The following is a 17,638-nucleotide window of genomic DNA, read 5'->3' on the forward strand; positions in this document are numbered from 1 at the left end:
CGGTAACCTTTCTGTAACTTTTTCTAAGTAACCTTTCTAAGTATCTGGTCACATGACACATAAATATTATGATACACATTAACGATTGATGCAACTTACCCTACTCTCTACTAGGTTTTGAATGTAAAATGTGTGATGTTTTTAGATGGATATTAAAGGGATAGTTCACCCAAATATGAAAGTTAGCCCATGATTTACTCACCTTGAAGCCATCCTATGTGTATGTAACACTCTTCTTTTAGACGAATACAATCGGAGTTATAATAAAAAAATGTCCTGGTTCTTTCAAGCTTTATAATGGGAGTCAATGGGTATATTTTTTTGGAAGTCCATCAAAGCGCATCCATCCATGATAAAAGTGCTCCACATAGCTCTGGCGGGTTAATAAAGGCTTTCTTACATGAAGCGATGCGCTCATGTAAGAAAAATATCTATATTTAAAACCGTATCGACTAAAACAACTAGCTTCCGACAGACAGCCGTACGCAAGTCGACTTAAGCCAAAAGAGAACACACCTTTGGGTGAACTATCCCTTTATTAGTGCATTTAGAGATTATGAGATCTTTTCTTTTCTTTCATCAGGAATTGCTCGCAGCAGAACCCCTTCAGCCAGCAGCACAGCATATGAGAGCTCAGATGTGCATTTAGGGGAGCGTGTATTGGTGGTGGGACAAAGGACAGGGATTGTGCGGTTTTTCGGGAAGACCAGTTTTGCTCCAGGTATGACACTATCGCCTTTCTAACAATCTCCTGCAGTGTACGATAGCTCAGGAAAGTGTGCTAAGGTCGGGGGTTAATTGCACATTTAGAGATATTCAATGGCTACTCCTTTGTCAATGTACTTGGATCCCTCTCCTTTATGTAACCTCTGGATGAATTAAAGCCATATTTCAGTAGCAGCATAAATGTTCCAAGACGTCTAATATCACACAATGGATAAAGAAACATTTTATAAATGAGTAAAAGGCCAGCCACTCAAATTCACTTAACGTGTCGCACACTTTACCTGTCTTTCTGCTGGGACTTTATGTCTGCTACTCTGCTAGGTTTTTAAGTTGAATACAGCAGTTTTTTAAATGTATACCGTATAAAGGTTATCCGCTTAATGGAACTGGTACTCTCAGGTGAGCTCAGCAGTTCTTCAGCACTGTGAAGTTGGTCACTGTATTTACTGCAGTACATCAGATATTTTGCAGAATTTCAAAGACACTCGTTGTGTTCCAAGAACCTTCAGCTACATCCTTTTAGAGCTCAGATTACACAAATTAAAAAACTTGAGGCATGCCAAATAAAAGAAATGATTAGATTGTAGCATGTGTATTTTAAGTAGCATGTTAAAATGAAAAAAGAAAAGAAACATGTACTTACTTTAGTAATAACAGTAAATACTGCATAATTACAAGCAACTAACCCTAATCCTAACCCTAGCCATATAGTAAAAACATGATAATACATATTACAGTGTGTAATTACACTATAACAAGTGCACCCTTAAAATAAAGAGTAACCCCTTTATTACTAAAGTCAGGAGTGAACGACTGAATGGAGAACAGATTTATACAGATTGTGAACTGAGAACAACATTTATTGCATATTGTCCATGATTGTGACTGCTGACTCAGCTGATATTGAACCTAATAAAATCAAGATTCAGGTTCAGCGAGCACTATGGATTATGAAGAGTTGAGACACATGGGTTTAATACTTTAAAACAGGGAGAACAACTCAATACTGTTAATTCTTTGAAGGATCGGTTTTTATCATCAATTTGCATTTTGTTGAATAAGCCAATGTGCCATGAGCTGACGTACCGCTGTATTAAGGCGTGTGTTTATATATATATATATATATATATATATATATATATATATATTTGAAGATTTGTTCATTAAATACATTTTATTTGACATAATGTGATTGAATATTTATGCCTGAATGCTGCAGGTTCATGGTTTGGAAAACAAGAGTAGCTAAACTATTCTCATAAAAAGCCTTAAAACGCTTACTCTAGTCTGCTAATTAATGACCCCTGAGTGCTGTTGAACTCAGCTTTTTCTGGAGAGCACTTTCATGTTGCAGGAAGCACAGTAATTTCATCAAAATCAATTGGAAAAGCTAAAAACAGATTTGGAGAGAAGTCTGTGATAGCTTACTAGGACACATATTACATTGGCCAATGCTCAATTATATGCACAGCAGGGACAAAATATAATAAAATACATTATGCAGTCCTGGTCAGAATTATTAGCACCCTTGGTAAATGGGGAAAAATGAAGCCTGTGAAAATAAACCTGCATTGTTAATAATTTTGATCCTTTCATTACAAAAAAAAAAAAAAAAAAATCACAAAAATCTAACCGTTCGTTGAAGTAAACAAATTGAAAATGGGGGGAAAATCTCTCTATGAAATGTGTTTTTCTCCAAAACACATTGGCCACAATTAATGGCACTCATTTATTCAATACTATTTGCAACCTCCTTTTGCCAAGAGAACAGCTCTCAGTCTTCTCCTATAATGCCTGATGAGTTTGGATAACACGTGTCAAGAGATCAGAGACCATTCCTCCATACAGAATCTCTCCAGATCCTTCAGATTCCCAGATCCATGTTGGCGCACCTCCTCTTCAGTTCAGCCCACTCATTTTCTATAGGGTTCAGGTCAGGGGTCTGGTATGGTTTTGGCAGAAGCTTCATTTTGTGCTCAGTGACCCATTTTTGCATTGAATTTGATGTTTGTTTTGGATCATTGTCCTGATGGAAGATCCAGCTGATTCCCATTTTAACATTTCTAGCAGAAGCGGTCAGGTTTTGAGTTTGTATCTGTTTGTATTTGATTGAATCCATGCTACCATGTATCTGAACAAGAAGTCCAGGACCTTTGGTTGAAAAATAGGCCCACAACATTAAAGATCTAGCAGTATATTTAACCATGGGCATGGGGTACCTTTTTATCCATGTTTGCTTTAAACCCATATGTTGGGTTTGCTTCCAAAAAGCTCTTTTTTTAGTTTCATCTGATCATAGACGCCGGTCCCGTTTGAAGTTCCAATCCTGTCTGACAACTGAATATGCTGGAGTTTGTTTTTGGATAAGAGAAGGGATTTTTTCTCAAAACCCTCCCAAACAACATGTGGTGATGTTGGTGCTGTTTGATAAGTTTTTTTTTTTAAGCTTTCTGACTCTATACCAATTTCTGCAATTCTCCAGCTGTGATCCTTGGAGAGTCTTTGGACACTCACACTCTCCTCCTCACTGTGCATTAAGACAATATAGACATATTCTCGTCCAGGCAGATTTGTAACATCTTTAGTTGATTGGAACTTCTTAATTATTGCCCTAATGGTGGAAATGGTAATTTTCAATACTTTTAACTGTTTTCTTGCAGCCACTTTCTATTTTGTGAAGCTCAACAATCTTTTGCTGCACATCAGAACTATATATATATGGTATGTAATGAATGGATTAATGGTTCTTTGGTTTTACTCATTGTGATGGATGATTAAGGGATTTTGGCCTTGTTTCCTCATATTTATACTCCTGTGAAACAAGAAGTCATTACTGGACAATTTCATGTTCCAAGTCACCCTGGTGTGGTAAAAAAAATAATAATAATACGAATCGGAATAAACTTCAGAGATATTTTACTCTTAAGAATTTCTAGGGGTGCCAATAATTGTGGCCAACATGTATTAGAGAAAAAACAAAAAAAACATTTATTTCATAATGTGATATCCCTCCGCTTTCAGTTTGTTTACTCTAATGAAAAGTGATTTTTTTTGTTGTTGTTTTTTTCACATATTTTTAATTAAATATCAAAAGAATACACAATGCAGATTTATTTTCACAGCCTTCTCTGATCATGTTTACCAAGGGTCCCAATAATTCTGACCATGACTGTACACATGAGACAAGCATCTACCATATAGTTTAAATAAAACTAATGTCTTTATACTGTATATGGTCAGACACCTGCATGTGTCATTTTATTAGTTACAATTTACCAACTTCAAGCTGAAATTGAGTTACAAGGTTTTTGACTGGTGAATTTGAGATTTTTAGACGTCTTTGAGGCAGTAAGTCCATCACATTACGTTTTCATCAACTCACAGGTTATAAAGTTTATTGTAGCTGTGTGGGCATTAAGCTTTTTCCCATGTTCCCATGCAAAATCCCATGTTACTAAAAAATTTGTGATATTCTATTTAAGACCGTATTTCTAGAAAGACACTCTTCTCCACTCCTCGAGTACATAAAACATTAGCCTTTATATTGATAGTGTTTCTTGAGTGAAGAAGTTACGAGGTTTGACTGGCAGATTGAGGATCCAATGGAGTTACGAGGTTTAGTCACAAGCTCTTTTTAATACTTTTCATTAGTTAGATATTTGCAAAAACCACAGACAGATGTAAAGAGTGACCAATATTAATGATTTGTGAAAAGAAAAAAAATATATTATACAAGGTCTCCGCCCGACAGCTACGCTACGATTTACTTATTTTACCCAAGGGAACAAAAAATGTATGTTTTTGTGGGGACCATATTTATATATAAAAAAAAAAAAAAGTGGACAGACGAAGAGGCTATGTAAGACTTGGAAGTGCCCAGTATTGAACTGAAAACTAATATCTTATTACCAAATCATATTAACACAAATCAATTATATTTCAGACATAATGAGAGCTATTGCTCTGTAATCACTTTGGATTTGGAAATTTAAGCAGCTGACTTCAATTTTCCTGCTGGAAAAGAACCACTTCAACAAGACAGTAACGACTTTCTATTCAAGGTTTTTTTTTTATTTTTTTTTAAAGAACATGGATCTTATCCGTGCCATTTTATTGATAGGGTACCTTAAGGTGAAATCCATCTTCCTCTCAATGTGCCCTTTTCATCTGCTATTCACACATTTGTAGAATACAACTCACCCTGTGCTTTGTGCTTTGTTTACTAAAAAGCAACTGTTTGTCCTTGCATTACAAAGCATCACAAAGCTTTTGGAAGGAATAGCTGGATTTACTCAAATCGCAGGATTTGGTATTCGTTTGTTTAGACTCGAGCTGTACTGAGGGATGACAGATTGGAGATTGTTTACCAAAGCTCAGGTCGGCAAGAGAATCGCTACATTTCTCAAAACGTGTGTGTGTGTGTGTGTGTGTGTGTGTGTGTGTGTGTGTGTGTGTGTGTGTGTGTGTGTGTGTGTGTGTGTGTGTGTCCCTGACAGGATTTTGGTTGGGGATTGAGTTGGACAAGCCGAGCGGAAAGAATGACGGATCAGTTGGAGGAGTACGATACTTCAGCTGTCCTCCTAAACACGGAGTCTTCGCCCCACCCTCACGAGTTCAGAGGCAAGTGCACCGTGGAGAATTTGCAGCAATAACCGCATCTTAACTGAGTCTTATTTCTGGTATCTTGCTGACTTTTAGCGTGATTATTTCTAGCTGACTGTGTCTTTGATTGTTGAACTGAGATTTCGACCTTTCTGTACAGAAGCATTAATAAGATTGTGCATCGACATTTGTAAGTCATTTCTGCATGAGGGACGTAACGTTCCCCACCGAAAATAACCGTCCTGCCCTTGTCCTCAAAAGACATTTACCAGCCACTCTGGTATCACAGATAAACTTGATGGGTATTGTTGGCGTACTTTTTGGCAATTAGACTTCTGGCAGACAATAACATTTGTGAAAAATTCAATAGTATTTAAAAGAGGAGTCAGAAGCCTTAACAATTGCATAGAAATGCCCTGGGAGCCACCCAACAGTGACAAGTTTGGTCACATTTCTTCAGAAAGTGTAGTTTATATTTGACTTTTACTTATTTGACTTTAATTTGACAGGAAAGGAATTACTTCCTTTCTACTTTCTTTTAATTAAATATCCAGCCTTTTTTTTGTTTTCCTTGTATTCGATTTACTTTTCTCCAGTCAGTCTTCCATTATGACTTTAATCCTTCCCATCGACAGCGGTCTGCCCTCCATTTGTCCCTCTGTACCTTTTACTGCTTTTATTCCCCTGCTGGTTATTCAACAAATGATCAATGTTCGTATCTTCTCCATCTGTCATGAATCATATATTCTTAATTCAGAACCATTCACCTATGCCATATTCCGCTCTTTCTTTCCCATTGTATTTTTGTAAAGGGTCTGAGCGACTGATAAGCACATTGTTCTAAAAGCTTTCTTTCATTGTGTCTTCTTAATTAACCCTCGGGGCAGCCTCAGACACGCCGGCAGAGAGATCCCAACCGCTTCCTTTCATTTTGTCAGAGGCTCTTCAAATTGAAATAGCCACTATTTATTTCTTAATTCATTTTCCTCGTCTTAAAAGGATTCTCCACCCAAAAATGAAAATTCTCTCTTTCATTTACTCAACATAACGCCCTGCCAGATTACTTTTTTTTACTTCTGTGGAACACAAAGAAAGAATTTTTTAGAAAAACAATTCATTTCTGCGAGTCCATATAATGCAAGCGGATGGAACTCTCAAAGTTGACTTTAAAAACCACAGAAAATGAACTCGACAGTAACCCACATGACTCCCATCATTGTCTTCTGAAGCGGAACAATCGGTGTGCGTGTGAGAAAAATAAATACTAATGAAATGAACATTCTTAGAGCTTCCGAACAAATCTTACGGGTGTGGACAAATGGGAAAGTGAACCCGAGGTTACCCCGTGAGTCAGTCCTAGAGCTCCTCCTGTCCGATTTTAGGGGAAAATCGGGTCTACTGGAGACGTCCAATAGATTACTTAGGCGCACTGAAAGAACACCACAGACACAGTGAAATCACCATGGGAAAATCTCAGAGTAAAACTAAGAAAATATGATATACCGGTGTTTTGCCAGATGAGAAGTTTAATTATGTTTCATATTTTTACTCTTTTAATTCCTTTTATAACTGTTTGAATTTTCCCAAAACTTGCCTTGCCTTGCCTAATATTTGAAACTTATTATAACCTTTGAAACAAAACGTATAAACTTGAAACTTTATACTATAAACCATTACTTCCGGCCTATTTAACATGCGCACATTCATAAGTTTGCGCTTGACGAAAACGTCTCAGTCAACAAGTGACGTGTTTAATGTGGGTTTTTTGAACAGTGGAGTTGCCTGAGCCTGCTTGAATGCGGTAGAGAAAATGCCAGTGTGGAGAGATGTGTTGATGTGTGTGTGAGTGCTGGTGAAAGTGTAGGAGAGATGGCTTGTAGGTGTGAGGGCATGGGATCTAGAGGGCAGGAGGTAGGGTGACTGGAGAGGAGAAGTTTAGATAGGGAGAGAAGATTGCTGGAGTTTTGTCAGTGAAGAATTGAGCAAAATCATCAGCAGTTAAAGAGGAGGTGGAGGGGGGCAGAGGAAAGAGTTGATTGTTTTGAAAAGTGTGCATGTGAAATGAACTTCATGAAATGAAAGCATGAACTTCAACAGATGGATGAGAGCAGAGACTGATACATACTCTGGTCAGATGGGTCTTCTGATTTGCGGCATTTTCTCTCTGCTGCCCTGAGTTTGGTCCGGTGTTCACGAAGAACATCAGATAACCAGGGGTTAGAGGGAGTAGCACGTGCTGGCCTGGAGGAGAGAGGACAGATATTGTGTAGGAAAGATGTTAAAGTGGAACATAAAGTGTCCGTTGCGGTGTTCACATCCAGAGGTGAGAATCGTGTGGGTGAGGGAAGAGAGGATGACATAACAGAGGAAAGATGGGAAGGAGAAAGTGAGCCCAGGTTTCGTCTGAGAGCAACTGGGAGAGCGGTTGCTTGTGCACAAGTATAAGTTGTAGAGTGAAAGTAATGAAGAAATGATCTGAAATGTGTAGAGGTTTCACCAAAATGTTGTATGTGATGCAGACTACTGTTTCTAATGTTGGATCATTTTTAATGTTGGTTAGCAAAGATTACAGGAATAATAGCAAATGAAGGTAAATTTAAAAAGAACCAAAACTCTTCAGGTATGCTGAGATGATTTGAAGTCTTAAAGGATAACTGTCGCCAAAATGCAACCTAGAGTCTTTTTGTTAATCTACCCGAGGCAAACTTTCGTTTAAAAGCATAATTAGGATGGAAACGCCACTTTTAAGTTTGACCGTATCTTTGTTTTTGGTTAAATGCCTTGTGAATGGGAGTGCTAGGGGCACTTCTATGATAGCATCAAAAATCGCTATTTTTAAAACACTAAGAAGGCTCGACACAACATGAAACTTTGCTCGATGTATCACCAGAGGCTCTACACATGAACTCCAGCATTGAGAACATTGTTTGTGTTCACAGAGTTTACTAAAAAGAAAGATTTTGAAAAACTCACTGTAGCTGTGTCCGTCGGCATTTTGACAGTCAAAAATCTCCGAATGAACTGACTCTGAATTTTAGTATTGCTTCTTAGATGAGGATCCTTTTTCAAATACAAGGTCAATATTGATTTTCACTAACGACAAAACAACAGATTATCCATGAATGTATATGAAGCTAAGCTTTAGGAGCTTTCCATCTTTACTTTCCTCTCTGTTACATTGCATTCTGACTATTTTTGACTGTTAGACTTTTTTATAGTAATTTACTATATAGTCCATAATTATTTTTTTATATATTTTTTTGAAGTTCTTCAAACATTTGTTGGACTATTATAATGTAATTTTAAATGTTAAATATAAAAAACAAAAAATCGATTTGTCATACTCTAAATTAGGAATATGACCGAACTTGACCTTCAGCCCCCACATCCTCTTGATAACGCCTCCTCAAACGGGGTTGTTGGCAGTCAAGTCAATGTGTTGTCGTCTTCAAGCTCATATTTAAGTCTGGCTTCCATCAAATTATGGAAGTAAAATATGTTTCGAGTACCATTTCATATTCACTTCAAAGATATTCATTTCAAAGAGTTTTTACCTGTCCGTTGGAGAATCACCCCCACCCCCCAATCCTAACGTGTAAAGGTTTGTGATTTTGTTCCTGCTACATATTTACATGTCAAATTGTTTGTGACAATTTTGACAAGCATTTGTCAAAATAGACCCATGTGACTGTCACTATTTTGAAGCGATAAATTTGTTGTTTGACAGCTAACAGAGTATACGCAAGGGTAAAATAATGTGTCTTGACAGTTTTCTGCCAGAGCATCAGTTGTTCAAGTGCAGTGGAAGAAGTAATACTGAACATTCACTTTGTTTTAACTAGCAGGATTCATGGCTCAGTGGACTGTCTGTCAGAGCTGTCCTCGTCTCGGATGAACTATTCCTTCACAGGTGAGCCATTACTGCTGTCTGTTTCCCTCTCCTCTGTCAAATCTTGTATGACTGACGAGTTTTTAGACATTCCCTTTTTCATATAAAACTGTCATTTTTCAGTGGATGTTTGTGTTTTTTTTTAAGGAATTCGACGCACCCTCAGCACTTCCTCAGCCATCGCCACTCAGAGAGAACCAAGTCGGAAAGGTCAAGCAAGCAGGTGGGAATAATGTTAATACGACTGTACCTTTTTTCAAGTAAAGAATGTTTCACTAGGAGGAGTTGTGGCTCGTGGTTAGTCCATGCGTTCCGCATACTTGAACCTTGGTGCTCATGATGGACAAATGTTGGTTTGAGTTATATCATTTTCTGTCCTCATTTCCATGATCGTTTTTTTTTTTTTTTTTTTTTACCAAAATCTAAAGAAGCCCAAATCTCAAAGATTCCTTTAGTTTCAAAACAGGCACTTTTAATTAGTTTTAATTCATTTATAATCTCAGAAATGTTTGTATTACTTAGTATTAATATATAGATATATATGTGTATATATATTTTTTTTTTACTGAAACTGAAATTAAAGTTTTCATTTAGCTGAAAGCTGAAACTGAAAATAAATCTCATTTAATAGTCAATTAATTCATTGCATGTATTTATTAACCAACACTTAAATAAAAACAAATGGTTGTATATAAACATTTCAATTGTACATATCAACTTTTTAATGATGTATTTATGTCTCTACTCCAATTCGTGGATGAAATATAAACATTTAAACGGTGACTATAACTTGTTTTCATGACAAACTTGTTTTCATGACATATTTATTCAGACATAAATAATGAAGACAACAGGTTTAGTAAAAATGCAATGACTAATACGGTGAATATATTTAGCTAAATGGGTTATTTTATTTCTACCTGACATTGAATGATTTTCCTGAGTTAAATGTAACATTGCTTGACATATTGTTCATAAGCTGTTTTGTTGACTTCTTTCTGCAGTTGAAACACTGATAAACACTTTAAAATAAGAGTCAATTTCTAACATTACCTAAGGTTAATAAAAGTAATGTTCATTGCTAATTTCAATATTTACTAATGCATTTTTACATACATTTGTATCTCTTAACATTAGTTAATGCACTATAAACTAACATGAATGATCAAGGTATAATTAATATATTAATATTTTTCATGGTTCAGTATTGTTTTGTAATAAAAGTCCAGCACTTTTTCATGTGTTACCTTTGTTTTCATTCAGTTTCCATTTTAAAAACTATCAGTTGATTAATCGTTATCGGCCAGCGTGGTCCAACCTAGTTATCATTATGGCTAAAATCCACTATCGTCGCCCTCTAGAGAGTCAATGATTTTTCGGCCCACCAAAAGTGTTTCGACTGAAATCGAAAATTCTTTTTCGCCTTAAAATTGCATTGTAGCGTTAATTAGTCCCTTGTATCCCATTCTCAAATGCTGTTTGTCGTCTCTCAGGAACCGTTCCAGTAATTTGCGGCGCCGGTGGAGCACAGTCAGCGCTGGCAGGGGTACATCAAGGGCGAACAGCAGCGCTGGCCCAGGGCCTAACCGAGTGGGTGGCACCAGCTCCTCTGGCTCAGATGGCACTGTCAAACTCCACCTGGGCATGCAGGTCTTGCTAATTAGTGCCAATGAGATGGGCACCATCCGCTACATTGGCACAGCTGACTTTGCCCCCGGCCTCTGGCTCGGCCTCGAGCTGCGAAGCCCAAAAGGAAAAAACGATGGTTCTGTGGGCAACCGACGCTACTTCAGCTGCCGACCTGGCCATGGGGTTCTGGTGCGACCCAGCAGGGTCACGTACCGTGGTATCAACGGAGCCAAGCTGGTGGATGAAAGCAGCTGAGACCGCCACACGCTGAAAAATGGGCTTCCCATCTCTCCACCCATCTGGCTTTCGGTTCATTTTGTTTCTATGGATTTGTTTTGACATTTCAGCCAACCTGAGGAGGCATTTTCTTTCTAACTGCACTAAGACTCAGACGTTCACTGCTGATAAACTGTTTACTCCATTTTGCAAACATTTCGGGAGAAAACATTACATTTGAATTCTTCTGAGGTTTTAATCTTAACTGGAGGTTTGAATTCATATGCGTCGGATGAAGTAAACAGTAGCAATATCGGAGCACTTTAATAAAAGTCTGTGGGCGAAGACAATGACTTTAATAGCAGGATTTAAGAAGATTTAATAGCTTCAATAACTGTGACAATATTAGCTCCTCATATCCGCTCAGAAGTTATCTGAGAATGAAGCGTAGCTTAGTTTGTCTGTTCTTTTTTATAGCAGGTGTGAGTCCCTTCAGAACATGGCACTTGCACGTTCAGAAACTCGTAATCTTTCCCTTTTGATGCGAGAGCAGTTAAGATGAAATAATAAGCACTTTAATATTATCATAATCCAAGATTTAATCAGCTCAGAGAATCAAAACTCGATTGTTCCAGATGATGCAGCAGTTGTTGCATCTGACAGGTTTTTGCTTTGCCTGTAATAACAGAGATACCTAATAGAAACTTGTGTCAGTTAATGAAGTCAGTCAACGAAGATAAACAGACCAAACAATGAAGTCTAAATCAAGCAAATCAGAAGCGGTTTTGTGGAAGATATTGTTTTTCTTTGGGATGTTTTGAAGTGGATAGTTCATCTAAAAATGTTGTTTCAAACCCGTAAGACTTTCGTTCATCTTCGGAGCACAAATGAAGATATTATTGATGAAATCTGAGTTTTCTGTCTCTCCGTTGACAGTTACCCAACTACCACTTTGACGCTTCAAAAAGTTCAGAAAGAGATCGTGAAAATAAACCATATGAATTGAGCGGTTTAGTCCAAATGGTCGCTTTATATGATGAACAGATTTAATTTAGGTTTTTATTCACATAAATATTGATCAGCGAACAAGGTAGTTGTGTAGCTGTCAATGGAGGGACTGAAATCTCTCAGATTTCATCAAAAATATCTTCATTTGTGTTCCGAATATGAACAAAGGTTTTACAGGGTTGGAACAACATGAGGGTGAGTAATTAATGACAGAATTTTTGGGTGAACTAACCCTTTGCGGTCTGTAATAGCAAATCAAACAATTGTTGAGAAGAACCATAATAATGAAGCGAGTAGTGTTTTTCATACTTTGAAGATCATTCATATAAGTTAGTTATATTAGATAATAAAATGCTTAATGAGAAGAGACTGACAATAATTTGGATAAAATCGTTGTTTGTCATATTTTCGAAGGCAGTTGTTCCCATTTTGGTTTCAATTATTGATTCATTTATATTTTCCATCCCTTTAATTTTTAATTCCTTTCCAAATTCTTAAACAATGTCTAGGATGAGTTTACAGTCAGTATAAATGCGAGACATACAGATGAATGATTCCTCAAGAATCATATCATTTTGCACTAAGGAGTTGTTTATGATATCAGAAAATTCAACAACAACAACAAAAATCGGTAAATGATAAGGGTTCTAAAATTTCCAATGGAAGTTGAAGTCTAATTGCACATTTCAGCCTGTATCCACAGGGATGTTTTGTACATTATCTGCTTAGCTGTGTGTTGGGTGTATATTTTGTGTGAATTTAAATTTAGTGTTTTAGCAGTAAAACTGATTTATTAAATGTAATGCACAAAGAATGTTTGTCAAATTTGTCAGCTGATAACAATAAAAAGTTCTAATATTTTAAAGTCTGTTTTGTTTTCTGCCTCACCCAGATTGTATTCATACTATACACATTCATACTATTTAGAATGTACATTTTTACAGTTGCAAAGTTCATTCCTCATTAAATACTGTATAAAACCTACTCAGTATGCAATTTTGGACGCAATAAATGTGAGTTTTAGTAGATGTAGAGTAGACAGTCCCCATCAAGTTCATCACATTAACTACTCTGATCCAAATTGAAAATGTTCTAAAACATACAAAGAATATAACAAATGGAAATAATCAATCAAAGAAAAAAAATAACAACAGGTGCAACATTATTTTTCTTTTTGATGGTAATCAGAAGTTTATTCTCAGCATCTGATAACTGAGCACTGGTTTATTTACATAAATGTATTTAGTAATAGGATTAATAATGTATTCAGTAAACCAAACCCAAAAGCTTGAAGCATGGGATTTGGATTTGAGCTGTGAAAAATTAACCCACCAGTACAAGCACTTTGTTGGCTACATCTGAAGATCCTCTTTGTGCACTTATATAACCCAAGTTATAACTTTTGGAAATGAATTTTGCAGCAACTCGTTTAAATTCCTATAGCAACTTAATGTCCACTTTATCAAGTAAAAGGTCACCTCTGCCCCTTTTTCTCCTTGGTCCACTTTACATCTTATTTGTGTCAAGAATCATCCACTAACTCAGCGTGTACCTTTAAACATCACAACATGCTGTTTACACGGAAAGTGAAACAGCGTGACATAATCGCAGCACATCATAAAATCTGAGCAGAGTGATTTTGACCAATGAGATTTCATGATTGGCAAGGCTTCACGCCATTACGCTGTCTAAATAAAACAGCTTTCAACATAATGTCTAATTGCTTGTCATGGTTGATTTGAACGATATTAGGAATTGGTCAGGAAATACCACATTGTGACCGTGGGCAGCCATCTGCTCTATGTTTACTCGATACCGTAAATTCAGGAGAACGCTCAGTGCATTGGACTGCCATTGGACTCATATTTATGGAAACAGCTTGAAATGATTTGTGACATGGTGAATTAGTATCCATTTGGAAATGGGTGGACCGTGGCCATGAAAGGACTCGCGTGGTCAGCATGGAAGCTTTGCTATGCCATGGCATTCACACTGGCTCAAATGTTTTTAATGGGCCTAATTTATGAGAGGAACACATTCCCGAGACATTAGACAGGATAGATCAATAGATTCATGCTGTTAATGCCAGATTCTGATCCTGCCATCTGCATGTCAAGGCAAAAATTAAGATTCATCCGACCGTTTGTCAATGTTCAATTATTCAGTGTGTTGGTTCTGCCCTCTGTGACCTTGACTGATAGGAGAGAACTCTATCACAATGTCCTGCTGCTCAAGCCCATCAGCGGCGATGGTTTGACATACTGCACAGTCAGAGACGACCTTCACCTCAGTGTTGCAATTTTGTTTATTTGTGCTCTTTTTTTTACTGTATCAGATTGAACAGATCGGGTCATTCTCATCACAGGCAAATGTTATAGTCCAACAAAAATGCCACTCACTGGATTTTTGGTACAATTCTTTGCAAGCTCTAGTGTATGTACAGAGTACGTGAGAAAAGCTACCAGGATTTTGAATACGTTTTCTACTAAAAATTGGGGTGTGATGGTAAATCTCTCACTACTTTTTTTTCCACTTTTGAAAAGTCATGGAAACGCTATTTAAATTTAACTATTGAAAATAACGTATGTGTACTTACCTAAGAAAGTACTGGGTAATATAAGGTAACTAAGGTTAGGTTTAAAGGTAGGTTCAGGGTTAGTACCTAGTTATTACCCATTGATTGTAATACTATAATGTATGTACATGGGGACGAAGACTGTAAAATTAAGTGCTACCAAAATAATTTGTTAGCATTAACAAAAGACTTGTCCGCTGCCATGTTTCACATCTACACATCCCTTCAACTTAGCAACTCGGCACTCCTCTAGTCTAGAATCCTGAATTTTCCTACTTGTAATTACGACTTTCATGTGCTTGGATCTAGTAGGCTATATACCAAATTTCCGACTATTTAACTAAGTTGCAATCTTTGCTCAAAAATCTGTGTAATGAGCATGCTTAGAAAGTACCAACTGCAAAACTAAAAAGCATTCAGATTTAGATTTTACATAATATTTTCCTTCAAGAAAATGCAGCTACATTTATTCCATCTTTAATGGACAGCAGGCTTTCAAAACCCTATTTTGTCCTTTGCGTTCAGATAAGATGACGATCAGATAAGATCCCTTCTAAGGGAGAACGGGGGGGTAACACAGAGTGACACCCAATCACAACAACTGTATTTCTTTCAGGACCACTATCGTCAAATACGATTGACAATTAGCATATAGTTTGGATTGGCGGTATAGTTCAGTTCTGGGCAACTAGCATGGATAAGATCAGGGAGAGCAGCAATAACCCTGCTTAGGGTAAACAGAGCAGAACCAACATGGTAAATATATTTAGCAATATAAACAACAAGGAGTAATAGTAAATAAAGATTCAAAACAGAAAGCTATACGGAGCATACAGACGCAAACCACTCAGCAGCAAGGCAGACAGGAGCAATCGATTAGTAGACAAGAGCAATTCCAAGCACTGAGGATCGATTGCTTTACATATCAAGTCAACTTGATATGTGAAGTTGTACTAAGTGACAGCTAAACTAAAATGTTGAGGCAGCATGAACACTTAACTTACTTTAAGTTGAAACATCCATTTGTGTTGCAGTGATTTAAGAATCACAGAGGCTACTTTGCTTTTAGGATCCTTTAATGTAGCATTTTGGTAGCCTTTCCAAGATTATATATCTTCCCTAAAACTATACAGGTTGTTCCTTTGACCTCATGGATTGGTTTTCACTTTGATATCCATTTTCTGCTGTTGCACCTCATATAGACAGGGATGTACCTTTCTTTGAAAGCCTGCCTGATTAATTATTACTTGCACTCAGAGATCACAATTCAGTCAGAACCCTTTAAGCTGATCAACATTATGATCTGTGATTATATGTGATATGGTTATTCTGATCATTCTATACACATTTTGTGCTTGGGGGCAAGGCCAAACTTATTAAATAGTAATTTATTAATTTCTCAGATCTCATCATTGAATGTCAAATTACAGAGATTAACAGATACATGATACAATAAGGTTTTACAACATTTTTACAAGAGTGATCACTTTGTCATCAGCAAAATAAAAATAAAATAAATCAAATAAAAAGCAATAAAAATCCTTAATTTTCATCTTCATGCAATACCACTCTGATTTATCAACCTTCCCTAAACATATCAGACAACTTCCAAACCTCAGCTGTTAAACGACCAAGTGAAGCCAAAAATATTTCTCTCTCGAAAATGTAAAACAGCATCAGTGTCAATGACATGGCCAATTATGATATCATAAAGTCAAGAGGGCTATAAATGAATCAAATGTTTTAAATATATTTCAAACATATTTTGTAATGGTATTAATATAGAACTTTCTATGAAGGTTAAAAATAAAGATACAATTATTATTGAAAATTAATAAAAAATAAAGACAAAACATTTTTTTTTCACAAGACCACTATTTAACAAAAACGTAGTGTAAAAATTGCCACAAGATATTCCTTTGTAAAACCCTCACTATCAAAGACTACAGCAGTTCTTTCTGATAGTAGAAAAAGAATGTCCAACATTTGCTTTTGAAATAGCAGCTTGATAGAACTGAACAGTAAGCAATATGACTGTAACAATGACTGTTTAGACATTAAAGTGACAGATTATGTGAAAACAAGTTTTCCTCACCAATACACTTGAAATTCAAAAGTCATTTACTTAAATAAACGGGAATCAATGGAGCATGAAATATAGATGATGTTCTGCGCGTACAGTTGTAAGGCTCTTATGTACACAACAATTTTATTTTGTTCAATGCCAATGCCAAACAGTAAACTACTGGTATGATGAATAATATTTCTAAAAGTAAACTGCTGATTTTTTTATTTTTTTTTTATTTTCTTACACAGCCAATGCTAAAGTGTCATACAGCATAAACTCAAAGCCCTTTCACATGACTCTTGTCAGCATTCACTAATTCATTGAACTCTGTAAGTGAAACATCAAGTATGCAGCATCATAATGGTCTTGTGTTGTGCAAAAGTCATATTTTTTTTAATATGCTCAATGTTCAAAACTTTTAAAGCCGTTTTCTCCTGACATTTCAAAATGTTTATGGTTACTGAACAATTTGTGGGTGGGTGGTTTAGGTGTACTATACATAGAGTACAACACAATGCCAAAGGCTGTTCCTTGCTGGAAAACAAACATTTAATGTTATTTTGAACTTGAAGCAGGTATGCCGATGCCTTTAACCAAAGCTTTACCAGAAAGACTATGCCGGTTGATAACCTTCACCAGCTAAGACTTTCTGGTGAACCTTTTGGCAATGTTGGCTTTTATGATCCAGACTAGCACCAAACCTGAAAATGAATGATAGTTTAAGCTCGTCTTCTCAAGTAACTGACAGGTCTTTCCTATTCTAAGCTTAAATAAATTAACATCTTTGCTTCCACTACTGTATGTTGAGTCCCTGACATGAGTCCTGTGAAAGAGCCTTCATTTACTGATCCCTGACCGATTTCTGCATGTTTCTCTTCCAACACCATAGCAACAGGTTTTCTCATTGCAAAAAGCCAACAACGCT

The 17,638-nt window shown here is 36.6% G+C and overlaps 1 protein-coding gene across 1 annotated transcript in view; it reads left to right on the forward strand.

Annotated features, from left to right (window-relative positions):
- The window catches only part of LOC308680125 (CAP-Gly domain-containing linker protein 4), a 48,079-nt gene extending 35,147 nt beyond the window's left edge, over positions 1-12,932 (forward strand). The window contains exons 11-15 of the mRNA XM_081348075.1: positions 584-721; positions 5,223-5,346; positions 9,174-9,238; positions 9,365-9,440; positions 10,711-12,932. Of these exons, the coding sequence (XP_081204201.1) occupies positions 584-721; positions 5,223-5,346; positions 9,174-9,238; positions 9,365-9,440; positions 10,711-11,101 (794 nt within the window). The 3' untranslated portion in view covers positions 11,102-12,932. The remainder of the gene's footprint in view (positions 1-583; positions 722-5,222; positions 5,347-9,173; positions 9,239-9,364; positions 9,441-10,710) is intronic.
- Positions 12,933-17,638: the final 4,706 nt, after the last annotated feature.

Source organism: Scardinius erythrophthalmus (assembly GCF_964197995.2).
Source record: "Scardinius erythrophthalmus genome assembly, chromosome: 19".
Taxonomy (NCBI): Eukaryota; Metazoa; Chordata; class Actinopteri; order Cypriniformes; family Leuciscidae; genus Scardinius; species Scardinius erythrophthalmus.